This window comes from Narcine bancroftii, chromosome 1, assembly GCF_036971445.1.
Source record: "Narcine bancroftii isolate sNarBan1 chromosome 1, sNarBan1.hap1, whole genome shotgun sequence".
In the NCBI taxonomy this organism is placed as follows: domain Eukaryota; kingdom Metazoa; phylum Chordata; class Chondrichthyes; order Torpediniformes; family Narcinidae; genus Narcine; species Narcine bancroftii.
In genome coordinates, this window is record NC_091469.1 from 469,495,372 (window position 1) to 469,522,211 (window position 26,840).

The 26,840-nt window shown below is 44.2% G+C and overlaps 1 protein-coding gene across 1 annotated transcript in view; it reads left to right on the top strand.

Moving 5' to 3' along the window:
* Positions 1-26,840, top strand: part of ptprn2 (protein tyrosine phosphatase receptor type N2) — a 1,138,884-nt gene that overhangs the window by 296,830 nt on the left and 815,214 nt on the right. Inside the window, exon 3 of the mRNA XM_069914734.1 lies at positions 20,377-20,490. Coding sequence (XP_069770835.1) covers positions 20,377-20,490 — 114 coding nt within the window. The remainder of the gene's footprint in view (positions 1-20,376; positions 20,491-26,840) is intronic.

A 26,840-nucleotide genomic window follows, 5' to 3' on the forward strand; every position in this document is an offset into this window, starting at 1 on the left:
GGAGGAGCATGGTTGCAAAGCCAGGAGGGAAAAGCTGGAGAAGGGAGGCAGGGCACATCAGCAAGCAGGAGAGATAAGATGGCTAGGTGAATAGAGAGGAAAGGGGGTTGAGAGCTGAGGGAAAGAAGGTGAGGGAAAGGAAGAGAGGGAGAAAGGAGAGTAGGTTGGCAGAAACCAAAGGTGCTCAGAGAAGCGATCTCCCATTCAGTGTTCAGTCTCTCCAATGTAGAGAAGGCCACAAAAGGAGCACTGGATGTAGTAACTCAATCCTGTGGATACACGTGCTTGCTTGAAAGGCCTGTTTTGGGCCCTGGACTGTGGTGAGGGAGAAGGGGAGGGCACATGTGTGACACCTCCTGCCGCCACAGCGGAAGGTGCTGGGGGATGATTGTAGGGAGGGATGAGTGCACGAGGGAGTCACAGAGGGAGCAGTCTCTATGGAAGGCAGAGAGGGGAAGATGAGTCTGGTAGTGGGATCCTGTTGTAAGTGCTGGAAAATCCAGAGGATGATATGTTGGATGTGGAGGCTGGCGACACTGTTTGACCTGATGAGTTTCTCCAATATTGTGATTTTACTTCTCTTCCAAAGCCAATCCTGTCGTTCTCGGCAGCTGCCAATGCCTCTCCATTAGCTTTCTCACAGTGGACCTCCAGAAAGATTCCTTCACTTTCCCCTGCAGTGCTGTGGACCCCCAGATAGACTCCACCCCCTCTTGCAATGCTGTGGATCCCCAGATAGAACCCTGCACTTTTCTCTGCACCACTCTCACTGAGGATCCCCAGAGAAATTCCTTCACCCTCCTTTGCAGTACTGTGGACCCCCAGATAGATGCCTTAATCCTCCCCCACAGTATTGTTGATGCCCAGATAGATTCCTTCACCTTCCCCCACAGTACTTTGGACCCCAGGCCGATTCCTTTACCCTTCCTGCACCATTTTTGCTGTAGACCCCCCCCCACCCCAGTCGGACTCCTTCACCAAATCCTGCTGCACTTTCAGAACCATAGAATGTTACAGGACAGAAATAGGCCTCTTTGGCCTTTCCAGTCTTAGCCAAACCATTTTATTTACCAGCTCCCAGTCCATAGCCCTCCATCCCTCTCCCTTCCATGTACCTGTCCAAATTCTTCTTAAATGTTAAAATTGTGCCCGTATTCACCACTTCAGCTCGAAGCTCGTACCACACCCACACCACACTCTGTGTAAAGTTCCCCCTCATGTTCCGGCTAAACTTTCCCCCTTTCACTCTTAACCCTTGACTCTGGTTTGTATCTCACCTACCCTCAGTGGAAAAAAAAACCTATCTACATTTACTCTGTCTATCCCCCTCATAATTTTAAATGCCTCTATCAAATCTCCCCTCACTCTTCTATACTCCAGGGAATAAAGTCCAATCCTGTTTAACCTTTCCCTGTAACTCAGTTCCTGAAGTCTTATTTGGTTTTCTATCTTATTTGGTTTAGACCCTTGGATAGACTTCTTCACCCTCCCCTGCAATACACCATGGTCTTCCCAATATTCCTGCAGCCTCCACCACAGTGTTCAAGGCATGGTCCCATGGATAGACTCCTTTACCCCACCTGCAGTACTCAAGGCATGGTCCTGTGTGAAGATTCCTTTGCCCCTCCTGTAGTACTCAAGGCATGGTCCCATGGATAGACTCCTTTTCCCCACCTGCAGTACTCAAGGCATGGTCCTGTGTGAAGACTCCTTTGCCCCTCCTGTAGTACTCAAGGCATGGTCCCATGTGTAAACTCATTTGCCCCACCTGCAGTACTCATGACATGGTCCTGTGGGTAGACTCCTTTATCTCCCCCTCCCCCTGCGGTACTCAGAGAGATAGACTCATTGGGAGTAATGTTGAGTGGAAGTGCAGTCCTGAAGCTATGCTCTCAAATAGCATGAGGTGTGGCTTCAACAGAATGAAAGGAGGAATTCATTGACTTCCATGTTCAGCAAATAGAAGCCGATTTTTCTGCAAATCAAAGCAGAGATGGTAAGACTTTGCTTTGCATCTGCTGGGACGTGCTTTAATTGTGAAGAATGAATTGCCATACACACCTGTCTTGGAAGATGGCACTACAATTGGCTTGCTTTCCCTTGTCTGCTCCTAGCTAGCAGGCTTGGGTTCGGTGTAGGATTGGTTGTCTATATCAAGCTGGCAGTTTAGCATTGTGTAAAAACAGATCAGGCGGTGTGCTTCACCTCTGTCTTGGAGACTTTAATGAATCCAAGAGTTTTGTAACACTCACTTCTCTTCCACCTGTATTTGAGACAAATTGGGCTGCCTGTCTCTGGACTCATTCGATGGGAATAGTGTTTTTGTTTGTGTCTGGGTCCCATGCAGCTACTGTGTATTCCAAAAGTTTTCTTACGAGGTACAACTTCTCCTTGACAGAAGTTGAACAATGATGGAAGTTGATTCTCAGAAAATTTAGGACTCCTGTTGCCTTCACTGTTGTATGATCCGTCTGATCATTTCAACTCAAGTCATTCTGGATTTTGATGCCAAGGTATTTGGTCTGTTTGGTTTCATCAAGGGTGACACCCTGGATTTTGTATGATGTTTTGCCTGGTTTTCTATTCCTGGTGACATGCATGGTTTCGGATTTGGAAGGACTGAACTGCATGCCCCATTTTTGTGACCATTCTCCCGTGCTATTGATCTCTTTGGAGAGCATCTTTGTCATCAGCTGACTTAATTGGATGGTATATAAAACAATAATCCGTGAATAGTCTAATAGAGCTTGTGACTTTCCATTGAGTTCATTGATGTAGAGTAAAAACAAATGTGGGCTTAAAACTGTGCCCTGGATGTACCACTTAACACTGGATGCCATTCAGAGCTTTTTCCATTCATGCATACCCGCTGGAGATGTTTCGTTAAGAAAATGGAAATCCATCTTTTAGTGTTTGAGTGAATACCATAATAGTCAACCTTCTTAAGGAGCCTGTGGTGGGGAATGACATCGGATGATGTCCACCCCCTCATCATTTTAAATAGCTCTATCAAATCTCCCCTCATTTTTCTACACTCCAGGGAATAAAGTCCTAACCTGTTTAATCTTTCCCTGTAGCTCAATTCCTCAAGTCCAAGCAACATCCTAGTAAATCTTTACTGCACTCTTTCAATCTTATTAATATCTTTCCTGTAGTTAGTGACCAAAACAGCACACAATACTCCACATTTGCCCTCACCAATGTCTTATTTAACTTTACCATAACTCCTATACTCATTACTTTGATTTATGAAGGCCAATATGCCAGAAGCTCTCTTTACAACCCAATCAATCAGTGATGCTACTTTCAGAGAACTAAGTTTCTGTATTCCCAGATCCCTCTGTTCTACTGCACTCCTTAGCATCCTACCATTTAGTGTGTATGTGCCTTTTTGGTTTATCCTTCAAAAATGCAACACTTGTCTGCATTAAATTCCATCTGTCATTTTTTAGCCCATTTTTCCAGCTGGTACCGATCTCTCTGCAAGCTAAAAACATTCCAACAATGCCTCCTATCTTTGTGTCATCTGTGAACTTGCTGATCCAGTTGACTACATTATCATCCAGATCATTGATATAGATGACAAACAATGGACCCAGCACCGATCCCTGAGGCACATCACTGGTCACTAGTTACAGGCCTGCAGACTGAGAAGCAATCATCCACCACCAATGGTATAAATATTGAATTTTCCAATTTAAGATCACCCACACCCCTGGTGCCTCCGTACCCCACTCACACTCATCTTTCACCTTGTTTTCTTCTCCCTTTGTACATTCCTCCTGTCCCTTCTCCCCATCTGGTTCCATCAGCTTCTATCCCAATGTCCCTTATCTCCCCTGCCTATTTCCACCAGCCTATCATCTTCTCCCCTTCTGGCTCCACCCATCACCAATCAGTTTCTGCCCTAATGCATTCCATGCATTACCTAACTAATTGCATCTGTTCATCATCCTCTCCCCATCTGGCTCCACCTATCTCAAACCAGCTTCTGCCCTATTACCCCTGAAAACCCCCACCTACCATCTACCCATCATCCTTCCCCTACCTGGCTCCTCCTATCACCAACCAGCATCTACCCAATGTTCTGTTCCCCACCAACTTACCATCATCTACTTCCCATTTGCTTCCACTAATCACATACCAGCCACTATCCCACCGCCACGTAGACACTCCCTCCCCTTTTCTATATATGTCTATAAGGAGGTAATCATCCCTGTTCCCCTTCAGATCTGATGCAGGATCTCAACCTGAAACGCTGACTTGCACCATTTGCTTCCACAATTGCTGCTTGGCTTTGTTCTAGATTCCAGCATCTGTAGGCTCTTTTGATTTAAAACATTGTGAATGACAAAGGATTTTATGGAATATGCACCTCAAATAAAGATCTTTATCCAACATGTCTTTATTGCCATTTATGTTCCCCTTGTACCACCTCCCATTCCTTCTCATCTAAACTCATGAACAAATTTTTCCATACATTCCTCCCTCATCTAGGTTCCCTTTCAAGGCCAACAACACATTGGCTATTGCTGTCAACTGTAATATCCTTTCAACATGAACTTACTAGGGAGAGAAAGTCTTTCATTGATGTAGTACCTGTCGCAATCATGTCATCTCCCAAAGGGCATTAGGGTTAATGTTGCAGTGGAGTCGATTCAAAATTTGGCCAAGACACCAGGAATGCCTCTCAGAATAGGACCAAGTGATTATGTCTTATAGAAACATATAAGGCATTAGGGTTAATGTTGCAGTGTAGTCGATTCAAAATTTGGCCAAGACACCAGGAATGCCTCTCAGAATAGGACCAAGTGATTATGTCTTATAGAAACATATAAGATTATGAAGGGTATGGATAGAATGGATGTAGGAAGGTATTTTGAGCTGACCGGGAAACTAAAACGAGAGGACACAGTCTCAAGATTCGGGGGAGTAGATTGAAGACAGAGATGAGGAAAAATAGTTTTTTCCCAGAGAGTAGTGAATGTTTGGAATTCTCTAACCAGGGAAGTGGTTGAGGCTGCTTCATTAAACATATTTAAAATTCGGTTAGATCAATTTTTTACATGATAGAGGAATTAGGAGAAGGCAGGTAGGTGGAGTTAGGTCAGCCATGATTGTATTGAATGGCGGAGCAGGCTCGATGGGCCATTTTTGGCCTACTCCTGTTCCTACTTCCTATGTTCATATGTTCCTATGTTCACGTGTATCCTGGAACAAATCAGCATTAGGTTCAATGTCTCATCCAAAATTCAAACTGTAGTTTTCTCTCATCACTGTAGTCTTTGGACTAGAATATAAATTCACAAATTCTGCACATGTTGGATTGAAGCCAAGATCTCTAGGTTTCTGTAATCAGGGAACTTTATCCAATAAAGGGAGAGATTGTATTTTCAGGTGAAATTCTTGGTTAGACACCAGTAAATCTGGGAGACACTTAGCTCCACATCTCGACACAATCTAATGTGGATCCAAGAGCTGAATTTCAGTGGTGACGTGTGAGTGACCAAAACTGGTCAATGGATATCAAAGGGAAATCACTCCAGAGGTTAGAGTCACATGGCATTGAAGTATTGGGCCGAAGGGCCTGTTTCCATGTGGTTTAGTTGCCCATTCAGAGCCAGCTCTTCAGCGCTTGACGTCCTGCTTTGCGGAAACTGCCAAAATGTTCGGCCTGGAAGTCAGCCTGAAGAAAACCGAGGTCCTCCATCAGCCAGCTCCCCACCATGATTACCAGCCCCCCCACATCTCCATCGGGCACACAAAACTCAAAACGGTCAACCAGTTTACCTATCTCGGCTGCACCATTTCATCAGATGCAAGGATCGACAATGAGATAGACAACAGACTCGCCAAGGCAAATAGCGCCTTTGGAAGACTACACAAAAGAGTCTGGAAAAACAACCAACTGAAAAACCTCACAAAGATAAGCGTATACAGAGCCGTTGTCATACCCACACTCCTGTTCGGCTCCGAATCATGGGTCCTCTACCGGCACCACCTACGGCTCCTAGAACGCTTCCACCAGCGTTGTCTCCGCTCCATCCTCAACATCCATTGGAGCGCTTTCATCCCTAATGTCGAAGTACTCGAGATGGCAGAGGTCGACAGCATCGAGTCCACGCTGCTGAAGATCCAGCTGCGCTGGATGGGTCACGTCTCCAGAATGGAGGACCATCGCCTTCCCAAGATCGTGCTATATGGCGAGCTCTCCACTGGCCACCGTGACAGAGGTGCACCAAAGAAAAGGTACAAGGACTGCCTAAAGAAATCTCTTGGTGCCTGCCACATTGACCACCGCCAGTGGGCTGATAACGCCTCAAACCGTGCATCTTGGCGCCTCACAGTTTGGCGGGCAGCAACCTCCTTTGAAGAAGACCGCAGAGCCCACCTCACTGACAAAAGGCAAAGGAGGAAAAACCCAACACCCAACCCCAACCAACCAATTTTCCCCTGCAGCCGTTGCAACTGTGTCTGCCTGTCCCGCATCGGACTTGTCAGCCACAAACGAGCCTGCAGCTGACGTGGACTTTTACCCCCTCCATAAATGTTCGTCCGCGAAGCCAAGCCAAAGAAGAAGAACTCAAATAAAAGGAAGACAGTTTGTGGAGTCTGGAGATCAATCATCCCAGTTCTCAAATACAGTGACTCTGAGTCACACAGCACAAAAGAAGCCCTTTAATCCAACTCATTCATGCCAACAATATAGGATATTCTGGCAGCTTATCCCAGATATGGACTAACATTTAGTTTATATGTACTGATGATTAGAAATTCTGCCTGGCCTCCAGGAGAAATAATCTTTGATTTGTATGTGATGTGTTACAAGATCAAACCAGCATCCACAAAGAAGGCATTTCACACAGGGGTAAAGATGAACAATTCCTTTATTAACAAAATTTCACCTTCAAACTTTAATTCAAACCCCCCCCCCACTTTTATAACAATGCCCACTGGTTAATATACAAATTTCTATAACAGTGTAAAACTAATAAGTTCCCCAGCCTAAATATAACATATGTAATCAAAGTCTAAGTTATATTTCCAACTTCTTCTTTCTTTGGCTTGGCTTCGCGGACGAAGATTTATGGAGGAGGTAAAAAGTCCACGTCAGCTGCAGGCTCGTTTGTGGCTGACAAGTCTGATGCGGGACAGGCAGACACGATTGCAGCGGTTGCAAGGGAAAATTGGTTGGTTGGGGTTGGGTGTTGGGTTTTTCCTCCTTTGCCTTTTGTCAGTGAGGTGGGCTCTGCGGTCTTCTTCAAAGGAGGTTGCTGCCCGCCAAACTGTGAGGCGCCAAGATGCACGGTTTGAGGCGTTATCAGCCCACTGGCGGTGGTCAATGTGGCAGGCACCAAGAGATTTCTTTAGGCAGTCCTTGTACCTTTTCTTTGGTGCACCTCTGTCACGGTGGCCAGTGGAGAGCTCGCCATATAATACGATCTTGGGAAGGCGATGGTCCTCCATTCTGGAGACGTGACCCATCCAGCGCAGCTGGATCTTTAGCAGCGTGGACTCGATGCTGTCGACCTCTGCCATCTCGAGTACTTCGACGTTAGGGGTGTAAGCGCTCCAATGGATGTTGAGGATGGAGCGGAGACAACGCTGGTGGAAGCGCTCTAGGAGCCGTAGGTGGTGCCGGTAGAGGACCCATGATTCCAACTAGTCCACAGAAAAAGAACTTATGTGGCAGCGCACATCCTCATGGCAAACCGGCCTCGCTTGTATCGCCACGTGGCAGGGCAGCCATGGGGAAATTGTGTCATTAGAGATTTCTCTCTGACTTTAGCATCCCTTCCAGCGCACACCCTGGGGAGTCACCTGGTACAGCTCCTGCTGCCCTTAAAGGGGCACACTGAATTTGAATAAAAACAATCGTTGACGACCTTCGGTGTGGCAGCAGTGATTTCTTTCAGCTCCTGCAAGCGCCACAGTGGTGACCCCGACGGGCCCAGGCAACTATCTGGACCCAGCGAACGATGGACGCAGCTGAGGTGAATGCAGTAGCCCTCAAACTTCTCCCCTTCTGGCCCCATCGCCCACAGACGTTGTTCGGGCAGGCGGAGGCACAATTCCACCTCTGCCACATCTCAGCCGAAGCCACAAAATTTTACCACGTCATGGGAGCGCTGGACCAGGACACGGCGGCGAGAGTAGACGACATCATTCACTGGCCACCAGCAGTGGGCAAGTATACTGTCCTCAAAAATCTACTCCTGGGAAGTTTGGCCTCACTCCCCAGCAGCATGCTTCCAGGCTCTTACACCTGGATGGGTTGGGGAATCGCAGCCCTTCAGCCCTCATGGACGAAATGCTGGCCCTGGCGGAGGATCATGAACAGTGTTTCCTCTTCCGCCAGATATTCCTTGAACAGATGCGAGAAGATATCCGGCTCCATCTGTCTGAAGAGGACTTTTCCGACCCCCATAAAGGCCACAGCTCGGGCAGACGCCCTCTGGCGCGCAAAACAGGAGAACGAGGCAGCTCTCAGGCAAGTCTCCATGCCGGGACCCCGCCGTCCGCAGGATATCCCCAAGCACAAGCCAGAGGAAACCCAGTCAACATGGTGCTTTTATCACCAGCGCTGGGGAGTGAAAGCAGCAAGTGCTACCAGCCCTGCGACTTCCAGGGAAATGGCCAGGCCAAGCACTGTTGATGGCTGCGACGGTTGGCCACGTGAACAGTCTCCTTTACATCACTGACAAGTCCACAGGCCGCCGGTTTCCTCCAATCTACAGTGCTGGAAACTCGCACCTGGACCCCGGGTCCAACCCTGCGGGCTGCCAGTGGTTCTGCAATCAAGACCTATGGCACCCGTAGGGCACAGATACAGATCAGGGATGAAAAGTTCACTTGGAGATTCGTCCTGGCCTCGGTGGGCACTGCACTGTTAGGGGCTGACTAGCTAAGGGCTCATGGTCTGCTGGTGGACATGAGGGGCAGGAGGCTGCTCAACACCTGCACTATTTGCTTGATGCACCTGGGCATAGCGGACGACGACAGACCCAAAATCGCCATGGTAGCCATTGCCACAGACGTGTTCACCAAGATCCTCAGTGAGTTCCCTGCCATCCTGGAGCCATGCTTTGACATCACCTCCCCCCACCATGGAGTTTTCCATCACATCTCCATGAAAGGCCCCCCGCTGTATGCCAGAGCTAGGCAGCTGCCACCGGAGAAGCTAAAACAGGTAAAGGAGGAATTCTCCAGGCTCCAGGATCTGGGCATCGTTCAGCGGTTGGACAGCTGTACATGGTCCCAAAGTCATCAGGGGGTTGGAGGCCCTGCAGAGATTACAGACAGCTAAACGATGCCACAACTCCAGACAGGTATCCGGTCCCCCATATCTAGGACTTCGCGGCCAACCTCCATGGCGTGCCATTCTTTTCAAAAGTCGATTTGGTGCATGGATATCACCAGATCCCGGTACACTCCGATGACATTGGAACGACCACCATTATCACGCCTTTCGGCTTGTTCCAATTCCTCCGGATGCCATTCGGGTTGAAGAACGCAGCCCAGATGTTCCAGCGCCTTGTGGACGCAGTGGGTAGGTATTTGGACTTTGTCTTTGACTACCTAGATGACGTCCTGGTAGCCAGCCACAGCCGCGAAGAGCACAAGGCCCATCTCCGAACCCTGTTCGCCTGGCTTGCAGAATTCGGCCTCATGGTCAACAAAGCCAAATGCCAGTTTGGGAAGCACACTATCATAGCATCTGGGGCAGCTCTGGCACTGGAGAAAATGGCAGCCGTCCAGCATTTTCCCAAACCCTCCTCCCTCAGGGGCCTGCAGGAATTTGTAGGAATGGTAAATTTTTACCATAGATTCATTCCCAACACCGCCCACATCATGCACCCTCTTTTTGCGCTGATCGCGATGAAAAAGAAGACCCTGGCCTGGTCGGAGGAGACGGACGAGGCCTTCTCTGCAATGAAACAGGCCCTCGCAGAGACGACTTTGTTGGTGCACCTGCTCCCAGAAGCGCACACGGTGCTCTCGGTCGACGCTTCCTCCATGGTGGTGGGGGGGGAGTACTGGAACAGTGGCTGGATGGGCAGTGGTGCCCGCTGGCCTTTTTCAGTAAGCAGTAGTGGCCGCCGGAACTTAAATGCAGTGTGTTCGACTGGGAGCTCCTGGCGCTGTACCTGACAACCCGCCACTTCCAATACTTCTTGGAGGGAAGAACTTTCACCATTTTTACTGATCACAAGCCCCTCACTTGGCTAAGGCCAAGGACCCATGGTCAGCCAGGCAACAGCGCCACCTGTCCTACGTGTCCGAATTCACGACAGACATCCTGCACAGGGCGGGCAAGGACAATGTGGTCACGATGCGCTCTCCCACCCGGCCGTCAGCACACTAGCTCCTGGCCTCGACTACACGCAACTAGCACAGGCCCAGCAGCACGACACCGCAACTCAAGCTCTCCGGACCACCATCTCAGGTCTCCAGCTCGAGGATATTCAGCTTCCTGACTCCGCCCATCCACTGCTCTGTGATACCTCCACCGGCTCACCATGCCCGGTATTCCCACAAGAGTGGAGGGCAAGGGTCGTCAGCTCCATCCACAATCTCACCCACCCCTCAGTAAAAACTACCGTGCGTATGGTGGTGCAGCAATTTGTCTGGCATGGCCTCAAGAAGAAGTTGGCAGCACTGTCCCACATCTGCATCAGGTGCCAGATGTCTAAATTCCACATGCACACACAGGCCCCTGTTCAACATTTTGACTTGCAACATGGAGCTTCAACATATCCAGGTGGATGTCGTGGGCCCTTTGCCGGTGTTCAGGGAGTCATGGTATCTGTTTACCATAGTGGACAGAGCAACCAGATGGCCGGAAGCTATCCCAGTCTGTGAGGCATCAGCAGAGAGGTGTGCTAGAGTCCTGGTCAGCCAGTGGATCGCTTGTTTCGGTGTGCTGGTGCACATCATGAGCGACAGAGGTGCCCAATTTACATCCGCACTATGGTCGCAGCTGACAAAGCTTTTAGGGGTAACACTGCACCACACCATAGCCTACCACCCATAGTCTAACGGGTTGGTAGAGAGGTTCCACCGACACGTAAAGTCCGATCTGATGGCAAGACTTTCTGGCCCCGACTGGGTGGATGAGTTGCCCTGGGTTCTCCTTGAGATTATGACGGCGCCAAGGAGGACTTGCAAGCCTCATCCGCAGAAATGATTTACGGTGCACCACTCTCCCTGCCAGGAAAATTCTTTGGCCTGGAGGCCGAGACGACTCACAAAGAAGGTGAGCGGCTCACAGACCTCCGCAAATGACTGGGCAACCTAACCCCATCGCACCATGGCACCTGGCCATCCCATCGACCGAAAGATCTGGATGTGGCACAATTTGTGTTTGTCCAGAGAGGACCACAGAGGGCCCTGTTGCAGCGCCCATACGAAGGGCCGTACAAGGTTCTCTGGCAGTCGGGTGGGACTTTTACTTTAGATGTGGGGGCAAAGGAAGAATTGTTTACTGTGGACCACTTAAAAGCTGCTTATTTAGACTTATCACAGCAGTTGCAGATGACCGCGCCCAAGCGCAGGGGCCAGTTGCCAAAGAGACGACGCGTAGCCGGTTCTGGGGGGGGTGGGTGGTTGCGTGGTGGTGCACATCCTCATGGCAAACTGGCCCCACTTGTATTGCCACATGGCGGGGCAGCCATGGTGAAACGGCGTCGTCAGAGATTTCTCTCTGACTCCAGCAACATTTACAGCGCACACCCTGGGCAGCGATTATGACGTTACTGAATAAAAACAGTCATTAACAACCTTCGGTGTGGCAGCAGTGATTTCTTTCAGCTCCTGCAAGCGCCACACTTAGACACAAAAAAACACAAAACACATAAGACTCAGAAATCTTCGATTACAATCGAAGTAAAGATCGTAAACAAAATTCAATTTGTTTGGTAAACTGATGCCAAAAGATCTTTTAGAGAGAGAGAGCACAACATTCGAAGTGGTCTTCTTCTGTTGCTTGCAGAGAGAAAGAAAAAAGAAGAATGGCTTGGTCCGGATCCTTCTGGCTACCTTCAGAATGCTTTTCCCTTTAAAATGCCCAACATTCCAAACTGCCTCACAGACAATGACTCATGTTTTGCGCCTCCTTCCACTTCACAGCCACACCCAGTGGTGGTTTGTCTTCCAAGTTTCGAAATTTCTAGATTATCTTTTGCACATGCCCAGTCCATCTCCTACTCTCTCACTCACTCTCAGCAGTCCACCTTCACCTTGGCTCTCAAAGGCAAACTGTCACTTTTTAACATAAAACCACACAACACATAGGTAAATACACAATATCTCTGTAACAGATGTCATGTATTTACTTTGACAATAAATTAGAATTTTGAATTTTTGACTTCGATCTTTCAAGGAGGAAGTCAGGGGAAGATGACCCAGTCCTCATCAAGGGCTCAGCAGTGAAGAGGGTCAAGAACTTCAAATTCTTGGGTGTCAGTATCTCCAATAATCTGTCCTGGAGCCTCTATGTTGGTGCAATCACAACGAAGGCTCGCCAGCGGCTATACGTACTTTGTGAGGTGTCTGAGGAGATTTGGAATGTCACTGAAGACTATCGTAAACTTCAACAGGTGTACTATGGAGAGCATTCTGACTGGTTGCATCGCAGCCTGCTATGGAGGTGCCAACTCTCAGGACAAGGCTAAACTCCAGAAGGTTGTTAACTTTACCTGCGAAATCAAAGGTACCAGACCATTCCATTGAGGACATCTGCCTGAGGCAGAGCTTCTATCCTCAAATACCCCCCCCCCCACCCCAGGCCATGTCTTCTTCACTCTGCTATCATCAAGAAAATGGTGTAGGAGCCTAAAGATGAGCACCCAATGACACAAGGACAGTTTCTTCCTGTGATAGTACAGATCTCTCACCAATGTATATAGTGTATATAGTTACAGTATATTGGCTGAGAGCTAAGCCATGCCTACTGTCTGGGCCTTAAAGGGTTGTGTTCCTAGCCAGATTGGATCATTCCGGACTGGTCGGCCACCTGTGAAGAGCTCCTGTCTTTTGCTAATAAAAGCCTTGGTTTGGATCAACAAGTCTTTGGTTCTTTTGACGAGCTCCACACTACCCCACTGCCATCAGATTCCTAAATAATCAATGAACCAAAGTCACTACCTTACTTTTTGTGGACTATTATTATAATCTTTTTATAGTAATGTCGTAAGATGGTTATAATATGTATGTTTGCACTATGAAGCTGCCACAAAACATCATATTTCATGACTTGTTCAAGACAATAAATTCTGATTCTGATTCTATAAGGTCATCCCTCAGCCTGCTACAATAGAGTGGAGAGCCAGTGATATTGCATCTGCCGTGGAGTGATTGATGAACTATTTACCTATACTTCAGAATCTCTTATTCTACAAAGCTCTCTAGGAAGTCATATTCTGGATTGAGTTCTCAGAGCAGCGGCTTCATCAGTGACCTTCTGTCCATGTTACAGTCTGAAATGGAGATGTTCACAATTCTTCATCAAATGAAGTAGTCCATAACAGATAACATGGTTAGGCACCAGTTGCAGCACCAGTGACCTACATTTGAACCTACTGCTGTCTGGAAGGTGTTTGTAAGTTCTCCCTGTGTCTTTGTGGGTTTTCTCTGGGTGCTCTGGTTTCCTCCCACGCATCAAAGCATACGGGACTGTAGGGTAATTTGAGTGCAAATGGGCGGTTCAGATTTAAATGGCCGGAATTGGCTTCTACCATGTGTGACAGATTATGTTATATTTTATATTGTAAGGAGATAAATTGTGTGGGGTTTTTAGTTAGGTCACACACAGATACTGTGATGTAATATTTATAGATGAATATGGGAGATAAATTGGTAAAATTAGAGTAGGTTACATACATACACACACATTTTTGAAACAGATCTTATTTGAAATGCTGAAGAATTCATATTCAGTGACTTTACAGAAACTATGGAGAATGCTATGCACATTTCACAAATAGGTGCTAATTGAATGATGTCATGAAATGAATGGAATGGAGACAGGGGTCTGTGTTGAACATTTTTACAAGTCTTCTGACCTTTCAATGAGAGGAGATCTTATAGAGAAACTAAAATGAGAGGACACAGTCTGAATATTTGGGGTAGTAGATTTAGGACAGAGATGAGGAAAAATAGTTTTTCCCAGAGAGTAGTGAATGTTTGGAATTCTCTAACCAGGGAAGTGGTTGAGGCTGCCTCATTAAACATATTTAAAATTCGGTTAGATAAATTTTTACATGATCAAGGAATTAGGGGATACGGGGAGAAGGAAGGTAGGTGAAGTTAGGTCATAAATTAGATCAGCCATGATCATATTGAATGGCGGAGCAGGCTTGATGGGCCATTTTTGCCCTACTCCTGTTCCTACTTCCTATGTTCCTATGTTCCTATGTTTCTGCAAAGTGCTCACTCAAAGGTCACTCCTGCATTCTTGTTTACCTAAAAACAACAGGTGGGAGCAGAAGACTAATTCCTATTGTTTACTGGAGAAGGAGGAGGGTTTTGGCAAGTGTAAGAGAGAGAAGAGAGACACAGCCGAAACAAGCAGGAGAAACTTGTTGGAACTGAAACAGAAACTCCAGAATGGAGGATGGCTGGAAGTGCTATCTGTCTGATGTTTCTCTTGGAATAAGTGGAACAGAAAGGAACTCTGTGAAAGCCTGAAAGAAAGAGGTTATCATCTGGAGAACCCTGATGGGGCAAGTTTCATCAGCAAGACATTGGGGTGACTAATGGTGGTACCTCAGTTGTGGAAATCCTGGAACAACAAATCTCTCTCTGCAAACCCTACGAGAACCTTCTTGAGCGGAAAACATTTGCCTTTCGAGCACCAAAGCCTACGAACTTTATACATGTTAAATTCTGTTGCTTGCAACTAGTGAACTTGTAAGAACTTGTAAGAATGAGAAGTGAGATTGAACTGTGAACTAAATAATTTGTCAAAAAGTTACACACACATTACATACATGTGTGCTTAGAATTAGAAGGGGATTAAGTTGGGTTAGTTAAGTTAATAGAGAGAAGTTAAAGTTTGATTTTGTTTTCATGTTTAAAGATAATTAAAAACAACTTTTGTTTAAGTAACTACTTGTCTTGGTGAATGTCTATTGCTGCTGGGTTTTGGGGTCCTTTGGGCTTGTAACAATACAAACACTTCAAAACAAAACTCATTTAAAATGCTGGAGCTCTGCTCAAGCCAGACAGTCCAGGCTCCGAGTGCCTTTGCAAAAACTTTGAAGATTGCCTATAAGGACTTCACAAGTAGGTGTTAATTAGACATGCTGTGGAGTAATGGATTATTGTTTTGGAAAGCAGCAGATGAATGAACTTAGAAGATTGGGTCCGGTGCTGCAGTCTGCGTGCAGTTTGCTGTTCTAAAAAGGTCATATGGTTTTCTCTGAGAGAGAGAGCGAGAATTCAGTTCTACAGTTCAGCAGCAGCAGCTGAGACTGGAACAGGACAAGCTGGCAAACTTATGGAGGGGAGAAAAAAAAAACATTTTGAAGATTGGTTGTGAGTTCTTAGGTCAGCCTGTTCAAAGCCCTTGTAGTCCATACAAGAGGAGATGGCTAGCTGTATAATGTTTCACTTGAAATAAGGGAAACAGAAAAGGAACTCTGTGGTGACCTGAAAGAAAGAGGTTATCATCTGGAGAACCCTGATGGGCAAGTTTCTTCAGCAAGACACTGACGTGGCTGATCGGAAGGTATCAGTTTGTGTCCAATGAGCAACAAATTTCTCTCTGAAAACTGACAAGAACCTTCCTGAGCAGTACCCATTTACCTTTCAAGCACCAAAGTCTGGTGAAATTCATAAATGTTAAATTCTGTGCATAGTATAAGAATTGCCTGCAACCAGTGAACTTGGAGGAATGAGAAGTGAGATTGGACTGTGAACCAAAGAACTTTTCTGAACTTACACACACACATTACATACACATCCACTTAGAATTAGAAGGGGGTTAAGTTAGGTTAAGCAAGTTAATAGTAATAAGTTAAAATTTGATCCTGTTTTTATGTTTAAAGAAAATTAAAAGTAACTTTTGTTTAAGTAACCATTTGTCTTGGTGAATTTCTATTGCTGTTGAGTTTTGGGATAATCTGGGCCTATAACACATGTTGTAAGTAAAATAACTGCAAGAACTAAAACCTTGAGTCCAACCACCTGATTAATTCAATTGCATTAAGTTGCTAAGTCCCCTTTATTGACCAAGGCATATCTGAACTTGCCATATAAACTCCAAGGCTACCAGAGTAGGTGAGATGTCCTGCAGAAAATCATTAGCCAAGGTACACATTAGGGATGGATTACTTTGTAATATCAGGAGCCTTCATGAAGCTCCACATTATCCAGGGCAAAACAATCCACTTGAGGAACACCCAAAATGTTCATTCCCTGGAGTGTGTTCCTTTGACAAAATGCACTATAGTTTACTCACCTAGACGACAATGATATCACCTCCCAAGCTTAACAACCTCATCCAACTAAAAGGTCCGGTGTAGCAGATACATGGGAACACCTCCAAGTTTCTCACTGTCCTCTCTCAGAAATATATTGTTTTTCCTTCATCATTGTTACGTCTGTATCCAGGAACTTCTCACTCTATGGCATAGTGGGGATACCCTCACCAGCACTGTAGCTGCTCAAGAAGGTAGCTCCCACTGCATTTTCAAGGGAAATTTTGTGAGAACAAAACTGGTTTTCCAGTTTAAAAAATGCAGAACACAAATTAAAGATCGGATGAATTGGTTGGCAGTGCAACTTTAACTTTTCCTTGGTTATTCTTAGCAGTCCTTGTACACTGACCAACTACACAATGTAAATTTGACTGCAACTTGTCAAATTTTGTTTTTGAAAATAATTCCTTATGTTGTCCACTTGTTTTGCACACGCCACAGCCCATTCACAGTCTCTTCTTCCCCTTGCCATCAGGCAGAAGACACTTGAGTTTGAAAACACATGCACCTCCAGATTCAAGGACAATTTCTGTCCTGCTGTTTTCAGACTCTTGAATGGACCTCCCATTCATATAAAATGATTTATTGTACTATTTAACAGTTTTTTTCTTCAATACTATACTGTACCCTGCACTTTTGCCTTACGTGACACCACATCATGTACTTCTGTTGTAAAACAGCTTTTTATTCTAGCACTACCTACAATTCTACCTAGAGGTTGACTTGGTAAGATAGCACACAAAGAAAAGATTTTTTTATTGTATCCTGTGACATGTGATAATAAACAATTCATTTCAATTCCAAATGTTCCCTAATTCTTTCCAGTTTCCTCTTTCTTCTTCCCTGGAGATGCCACTGATTTTGAGAGATGTTTGCTCCTCGAATGTTGACCCCCCCCCCTCCACCACCCCACCCCCCCCCCTGGCCCCTGATCCAGGTTATTGTTTCTCACTTGAAGCTGAGGGTGTGTATCTTCAATTCAAAATGGCTCAACAGTGAGAACTGATGCTGTCCTAACCTGACAGTCGCACGCTTTTAGCGCCAGAGTTCATTACTTCCTAACCAAGGGGACGGGTCCTTGCATGATTTTCCACTATTGTATCAGGGAACTGAGACTAATCTACTCAGTGGCCCAGGTAACGAGCCCAGGGTTTCATTGATGTCAGAACTGAGACCCTGCCTTCTTTGCCAGATATATGTGAGTGGCTCCAGGGAGATAAATATCTCCGACGTTTTGTTTTATATTTAAATTATTGCAGTATAGAAAGCAGCCAATTGGTGCAAAGAGAACAGAGAAGGTGTAATATGCTGATGCATTGGCCTCAAATCAGGGTGCTGTCCAGCCAGAGTCCCATTCTTAATGATTATAAATAATACTATTCTGAGGCATTCACGTTCTAAAGTGTGTTCAACAATTTACAATTTTGCATATCTTCAGCAATGCAATTCATTGAAAATTAACTTGTCTTACTTTTTCCTTTCTAAAGCTAAGTCCCTATGTGGGATTAAAACATCTACTACCTGTAATCAACTCCCTGAAAATAGTGCTAAAATAGAGTTGAAAAGAGAAAATGCTTTTAAAACTTGTCAGGCCAGGCAACATCTGTGGCCGGAGAATCACAGTTAATAGGCTCTTCCCGGTGGCCAGAATACGCTGATGTAAAGCCGCATATTCTACCCCTATGTGGCTGTCGGGAGGCCACCTGAAAGAGCAGGAAGCGCCTCCGAGACGCACTTTCTACCCCTCCTCCGAGAGGGATAATCGCCTGAGCACTGAAGTACCCCTAGGTACCAGAATGCAGCTGCCTGAAAGTGGCTGCTAAGGGGTGGGCTGATGACAATCAGTTGGCGACCCAACTCCCTGCGCCTGACAGCCCCCCTCCCCGCTGCTCCTACCCCCTGGCATGGGATGTCATGGGAGGGGCAGCTGGTGCGTGTCTACGGGGTAGGGGTGGACGGTGCGCGGGACGTCAGGGCTGGGGCGGCAGGCACAGGACTGGGACAGGGGCTGCTGGCGCGGGACTTTGGGGCAGGCGCTGCTGGTGCGGGACATCAGGACTGGGGCAACAGGCGTGGGACTTTGGGGCAGGTTGCCCCTGCCCTGACGACCCACACTGGCTGCCCCTGCCATGACGTCCCGAAGGGACAGGAGCTGGAGTGCACTCTGAGGCGCCTCTCCTTCAGCTGTCCCTTTCAGGTGGACAGCACAGCGTTTTCAGGGCTGACACCTGAATGACCATTCCACAGGTCTGCATCCGTTTCTGCAGGCGCATTCTTGGCGGAGAATGCACCTCAAAGCGGCTAATGTTTCATGTTGAAATCAGTGTGGAGTTGCTTAGAAGGTGAGGAGGGATAGCTAAGACTAAGAAAAACCTCTAATAGAGTGGGAGAATGGCTACTATGGCAGTATGCAGTTCATGAAACCATCTGATTGAAAGACTACTGAAGGATATTTGAGAGAGAAAAAGAGCAGGTAAAAGCTCTGAAATACAGGTCAGAGCTGTAGGAAATTTCAGCCTATCGATGTTAGTGGGGAGAGAAGAAATTATATTGCTATTCCGCTACATAACCAAAAGCAGAACTGACCAGCTCTGCTGCAGAGAAAGTGAAAAACCCTGAAATTGTTGAATTTGGCATTACATCCATAAGGCAACAACATGCTAAATTTAATAACAGGGTGTAGCTATGCCTCAGTGTCTTCACCTCTGAGTTCCAAGGTCACGTTCATGAAACTGGAGTATAAAATTAAGGCCTGCTCTTCTGCCCATAGCTAATGGATTCTGCAGTGTGAGGGATGCTCCCTTTTGGAAGAAAGTTTGAAATGACTTCTTTCAAGTGAACATAAAAGAACCCGTTGTTGACTTTACTGAAGTTGAGTTATCAAGACATCTTCAGTCAGTAGCACCATAAACTCTTCCAACACATCAGAATTGACTTAAATTCTATGAACTTCATGGCTATAGTTCGAGGGGCTGGCAGGAATTTGAAGCGCATCCAGTGCTACTGAACTGAGACGAATTTCTAGGCTCTTGCCCACTCAGTAATGTCCTTCAGTGAAAGATATTACTTATTCTTACTAGTCCACCCTATATATGTCTCCACTTGGCTTTCTCCTCAGTCAGGCATGGATGGGGTGGGCAATATATGTGGAAAAAATATCACATTCTTGTTTGTGGATGTTGCTTAATTAAATTGGCTGCTACATTTGATAAGGAGTGACCATGTTTGTACATCATTTGGCAACAAAACGCTGGGGTTTTTATGATGGAGAATCGTTCAAACAAATCGATGTCTTTTACAGAGTTTGGTGGCACGTGCTTTATTCCTCTAATCTGCAGGGCCCTTCCATTTTCAATATTTCCCCTTTCCCTGCAGAGATTATATTCAGTTCAATCATGCATTCACAGTCTGTGAGCTGCATTGACATCCATGTTGTAATAAAACCAGCAAGTCAAGATGATTGCAGTCTCCTTGTGTAGGGAGAGGATAAACAATAAAGTGCGATTTGTATTGCACACTTGACCGTAGCTGACAGCTCAAGCAAGTCTGTTGCAAATCATTTGCAATTAGCTTTGTGATAGTATATTGATCACCAGTGCTCCTCTCTGAGCTTGTAATGACTAATTCAAACAAAAATCATTATTGTTTGGTGGCAGAGCTGGTTTTCGGGAATGAATATGCATGTCATAGAGGCATTCTTTCCCCTCTCGACACATTCTGTTCTCTTCTGCTATTTATGGAGATTGGATTCTGATATGCCATCCTAAACTGACAGGTCCTTCAGTTTGTGCAATGATGAATATGTGTGCTGTTCCCCCTTGCTAATGTAGACCACAATACGAGAGCTGTACAGACCTCTGAAGAATAATTCAGGAAACTTCCTGCTGTTTTGCAGATGGACTATTTGGGAGGTGTCAGCTGGTCATGGCGATAGGCGTATCAAAATACGAAGTTTCACCAAATGATCTTCAGCACCTCGGTGATATCCTGGAGGAACTGTCCCTTAAAGGTACTCATTAAACAGTATGTTTATCTTTTTGAACGGGAGCTTTTGATACCACATGAGTTATGTTCCTCGCCCTCACAGGGTTAGTTACATCAGATATTGGAGAGTTTTGGAAAAAAGCTTCCTATTTCCTCTATTACAAGTCTGATTACACTTCAGAACCACTTGATTGCTTGAAAGGACTTTTGAAATGGTTCGAGTGCTGTGGAAATAGCACAATAAATTTGAAATCTTCATTATGTAATGGAGAGAAAAAAAAGAAATTTGAATTAGTTTCAGAACTTGCTTAGCAAGGTTTGTGCAACCTTACTGTTCCACTGAATAATGCAATAAAGGACTCGATCATCATTGAATTTGAATGCTGCCTGACAGATGGAAGTGAGCGGTTTGCAAGCTCAGTAAATGACACTTTGGTATGTCTGAACAAAGGTGGCTCAGCTGTGAAAACTCAAGGATTCAAGCAGTAGGGAGGTCATGCCATTCATGGATGTAAGGAATGAATATCCATTGCAACCTGGTCAAGATTAGCAAAGGTATTGTATTTTAAGAAGAAACAGTTTGAAAATACAAACTTTTTAAGCAAACTTTGGAGTGTACTGACTAGTCCACGAAGTGAGCCCAAAGCAGTAATTCTCTCCAAATTAGACTTAGCTCTTCTTGTCAGTTCAAACAGAATCTGTGATGCTCACAAGCCATATTGAGGGCAAGGCTGTTGACCAAATCTCCTGACTCCCAACCCCATTTCGGTCGTACTTCCTGTAATCCCAGTTGCTGTAGGACTTTTCATCCCAAAACTGTTTGTAGTTTTCTCTCTGGTTCCTGTAAGGAGTACAGAAAAATGCCTGTTTCTCCATAAGTCTGTGCTGATCATCAAATACTCACTTACACTAATCTAATACTATTTCCAATTTTTTTCCCCCCACAATATCATCCTATTCTTTAGATGTTACCACACATCTACCTCACTACAGGCAATTAACCAAACAACATGCATGTCTCTGAGGGCTACAGGAGAGCATCAGGGAACCCAGGCAGAACATGCAAAATTCATACAGATAGCACAAGAGGTCAGGAATAAGCCAGGGTCACAAGAGCTGTGAGGTTGCAGATAAACTAGTAATACCAGTTTACCACCTCTGTCCTAGTCTCATCATCTCTCCAGTGTAATCATTCTGCTGAGTATCTTTGATACCATTTCTTCTGAGAGTCTTCCTTTCCCTCGACCAAGGTTTCACCTTCATCTTGATCTTTCCATATTCACTTCCATTCTACAGTGGACATCACTTTTATCCTCATTTTGTACTCTACCAAGTTCTAGTTTAGTTAGATCACTTTCTATTTACAGGAACTTTACTACATCAATTCTTTTAGTATTCCTTTCCAACTCCCTGATTCCACTGCCTAATTACCCCGATACTCCTTGTGTAGGAGATGTAACACCTGCACTTTTACAAATTCCCTTCTCACCATTCATGGCTCTGAGCACAACTTCCAGTTGAAGCAGTGACAGACTTGCTCACCGTTCAATTAAGGGTGTCTTCTTGCATTCTGGTTTCCTTTAAAGACGCCACACATGTGTGATTACTTTGCAGAAAAGATTCATTTAGTCCTCAGGCTTAGGTTCTAGTCATTCTCCTGCAGGCCAAGAGAAGCTGGAAGTTCATCATCATGTTGAAATTTAGACAGTTAGCATTTCAGATCAGGACCCTTTTAATTCTTCTTTTCATTCGCATTCAGACCTTTCTGCCCATGCCCTCATTAGGCAATTCCTATCTCCTCGATATGAGAAAGCTTTTCCTCATCTCCCTTCTAATCCTTCCAATTACTTTTCATCTTTGCCCTTTGTTTTTGACCTCTCTGCAGTGCATTTTGGGGACATTGCAGCCTGGAATGAACACCTCTCACTTCAATGAAAACATAACTTCATTTTATTAAAGAAGTATCAGCGAAGATAAGGTCTGCCTGAATTTTTACTGTCTGGGAAGCAAATTATGGGACAAGAGCTGTAACTCAGGATGGACTGTTTCAGAAACCTGGGTAGTCTCCATCTCTGCACAGGACAAGTATCATTTTGCAAAACAGGAGTCCATCGTATTGCTCAATTTAGGAAAATATTTTATTTTGAAAAAAAATCTTTCTGGGGACAGGTAGATGGAGCTGAGTCCAGGGCCAGATCAGCCATAGATGGCCTAATTCTGTTCCTATTTCTTGTGCCCTGATGTAAAATATTAAACTATTCTGATAACACCTTGTGCAAGACAGATTGCCTTCCGCAAGATGTCATTTACATGCCTCAGTGGTTATAAAGGCAGATTATGAAGGACTGAGATTAAACATAAAATAATGCAGCACAGTATGGGCCCTTTGGCTCATGATGTTGTGCCAAACTCCATTAACCACTCCATAATCAATCTAACCCCTTTCTCCATTTTTCTTACACTCATGTGCCCATCCAAGTGTCTTTTAAATATCTCTATTGTATCAGCCTCTATCAATAACCTGCTTTCCAGGCACACACTACTGTCTGTTTAAAACACTTATCTCTGACATCTCCCCTAAACATTCCTACACTTATCTTAAACAGACATCCTCTGGTATTGTGCCATTACTGTCCTGTGTAAAAGGTGTTGGCTGTACACCCTTTTTATTCCCTCATAATCTGAAGCACCTCTATTAATTTGCTTTCTTCTTTGCCACTCGAGCTCGCACAACCTTTCCTCATTAAACATGTTCTCTAATCCAGGTAGCATCCTGGTAAACCTACACTGCACTCACTCTAAACCTTCCATAATCTCCTACAATGAGGCAGCAAGAAATGAATACACTACCCTCAATGTGGTCTTACTAAAGATTAGATATGGAATTCTGAGAGCAATGTAGAATCAGTCAGCCAAATTCATTCTGTGAGAGTAAGAAGATGTAAGGGACTAACTGAAAACCTAGAGCAGGATGCTAAATTAAAATAAAAATGGACTGATTCTGATCATAGGGATCTCTCTAGATAGGAGCTAATGAGAGATGGGAGAATATCCCAATGTGACCTAATCAAGGAACAGTTGTGGTTCCAAAGGGCAACGCCAAATAACATCAGAATGAGCAAGGAGCCCACTGCTTATCAGATTTAACAATCTGTTTGGATCAATAAAGATCAGAAACCAACTTAAAATCTGCATTGGACTTTTCTGAAAACAGAACCAGTGAACAAATACAAACCATAGAAAACTACAGCACAGGAAACAAGCCATTTGGCCCTTCTAGTTTGTGCTGAAACATCATTCCTCTGGTCCCACTGACCTGTACCCATTCTATAACCCTCCAGACCTCTCCCATCCATGTATTTATCCAATTTATTCTTAAAACTTAAGAATGATCCAGCATTTACCACATCAGATGGCAGCTCATTCCACATTCCAACCAGTCTCTGAGTCAAGAAGTTCCGCCTAAAGTTCCCCCTGAACCTTTCACCCTAAAGCCTTGTCCACTTGTATTTATATCGCCCAATCTAAGTGGAAAGAGCCTACTCACATTTACTCTGTCTATTCCCCTCATAATTTTGTAAACCACTATCAAGTCTCCCATCATTCTTCTACGCTCTAAGGAATAAAGTACCAATCTGTTTAATATTTCCCTGTAACTTAACTCCTGAAGACTCGGCACCATCCTAGTAAATCTTCTCTGCACTCTTAGTAGTTAGGTGACCAGAACTGCACACAATTTGGCCTTACCAAGGTCTTATACAAAGTCACCATAACATCCCAACTCCTGTACTCAATACTTTGATTTATGAAGACCAAGATGTCAAAAGCTTTCTTTACCATCTTGTCTACCTGTGATGCCAATATCAGAGAATTATGTATCTATATTCCCAGATCCCTTTGTTCTTCTGCACTCCCCAGTTCCCATCCATTTACTATCTAAATCCTACTTTGGTTTGTCCTTCCAAAATGCAGCACCTCACACTTGTCTACATTAAATTTCGTCTGCAATTTTCTGGTCCATTTTCCAGTTGGTCCAGATCCCTCTGCAAGCTTTGAAGGCCTTCCTCACTGTACATAGCACCTCCAATCTTAGTGTCATCAGCAAACTTTCTGATCCAATTGTCCACATTATCATCCAGATCATTGATATGGACAACAAACAACAATGGTCCCAGCAACTGATCCCTGAGGCACACCACTAATCACAGACCTCCAGGCTGAGAAATCCACTAACACTCTCTGGTTTCTCCCATTCAGCCAATTTTGTATCCATGGATACCTAGTGTCTGAATCTTCTAAATTAACCTCCAATGTATGGCCTTGTCAAAGGCCTTACTAAAGTCCACATAGACAAAATCCACAGCCTTTCCTTCATTTATTTTCTTGGTAACTTCCTCAAAAAATGCTATAAGATTCGTTGAACACTATCTATCATGCACAAAGCTATTCTTAAAAAGGAAACAAGTGCTGGAGAGAAGTAGAGACGACAGATTTTGAAAACTGGTGTAACAGCACCAGTCAGATGCTCCTGCTTACTTTACATTTCTTCCATCTATTTGGTTCTTTATTTTACAACCAAAGTGTTTCATTATCATACACCTCAAAAATTCTTTCGTGTTAAATAAATATATTACAATTTTTTAACGGAAGGGCAAAATGTCCAGAGTCTCTATAGAAAAATTAATATGGAAATATGAATCGAGAGCTTTACAACTCCCAAATTTTAAAAATTACTATAAGGCAGCTCAAATGAAATTTCTTCCCTCCTTTTTTGAAGAGGGAGGAAATCTGCTTGGGTAAAAATAGAAGAGTGAAAAGCAGAAGATTTTATATATAAATGTGATGTGGAAATGAATGACTGTGGAAAGAGATATTGCTTTATTGAAACATTTGATTAAAATTTGGCATAATATAAATGCAGAAATTGGAATAATGCATAATTTATCTCTTAAAGCTCCCTTGACTCATACCAGACTCCTACCTTGTACATTAGATAATCAATTTTTTTAAATTTGGTCTTGTAAAGGGATCAGATATATTAGAAACTATTATGAGCAAGGGCAATTGATGTCATTTGAACAACTTAAGAATAACTATGGTATTCTTAATAATATATTTTGCTATTTTCAAATCAGTGTCCTTAAGTGATAAGCTGGACCCAACAATGTATCTACCTTAGTGCTATAGAGTCTCAAATAAGAAAGGGAAATACAAAGAAATTTATTTTGGCAATTTATCATTTGCTTCAAGTGAGGACCATTAAACCAGGGATCCCTAAATCTAGACAAAGACTGGAGATAGGCTTCAATATGATAATAGATGAGAAGAATTGGGCTGATTATTGTTGAGGTTGTATGACTAATACAATAAACATAAGATATAGACTGGTACAATATAATTTTTTACAACATAGGAGGAGTTATGTATAGGAACAATGAGGAACACGATATATACTAGATTACGTATGATACAATATAACTGGCTACATAGATTAGATAAAAGAGTGGTACCCAACAGCATCAGATCGATGCTTTCACTGTAAGCTAGAGACTGGAACAACGTTACATGCAATTTGGACATATTCAAAAGTGAAAACTTTCTGGGAAGACCTAAACCTAATAATAAACAAAATCACAAAAAAATATATAAAAAAGATCCAAAAAAATTCTGTGAAATAATATAAGAGACAAAAAATTAGGACTAAAATTAGACAGAGCCCAAAAAAGATTGATTATGATAGGGCTCACAGTAGCAAAAAAGTGTATTATGACAACCTGGAAAATGGAAGCAAGCCTTAAAATACAACAGTGGTATACAGAAATGAACAAGTGTATCCATTAGAAAAAATGACATACAATCTGAATGACAAATATACATTATTCAAACAATTTGGGAACCATACATAAAATATGTTAGAGAATGCCAACCACAGACCTCCATCTTGTAAAACGACAAGATTATGAGCACGATAAGATTTAAACATGTAAAAGTGGATGATACGACTTCTTTGCTTTTTGTTATTTCTTTGTTTTATGTGTTTTATTATTTATTGGTTTTTGAAGGAGGATGGGGAGGGGGAGGGATGAAAAGGGGAAAGGGGGGAAGAGGAAATGTCACTGTGTATATATTAGTGATGATAATTTGTGAATGTTGTTACTGATACGATTCATGGTGCAAGAAATCATTTTAAAAAAAAAAAACATGGTCTTATTTGACTGGAATTAGGAAAAATTTTAGAATAAATTACAGGAGACCAATTTCCACAAAATCCAGGATTATTTTTATTAGGTTATATAATAGGGATAAGACCTAAATTGAAATTAACTAGATAGCAGATAGAATTTGTTACAATTGCACTAGCAGTGGCCAGAAAGT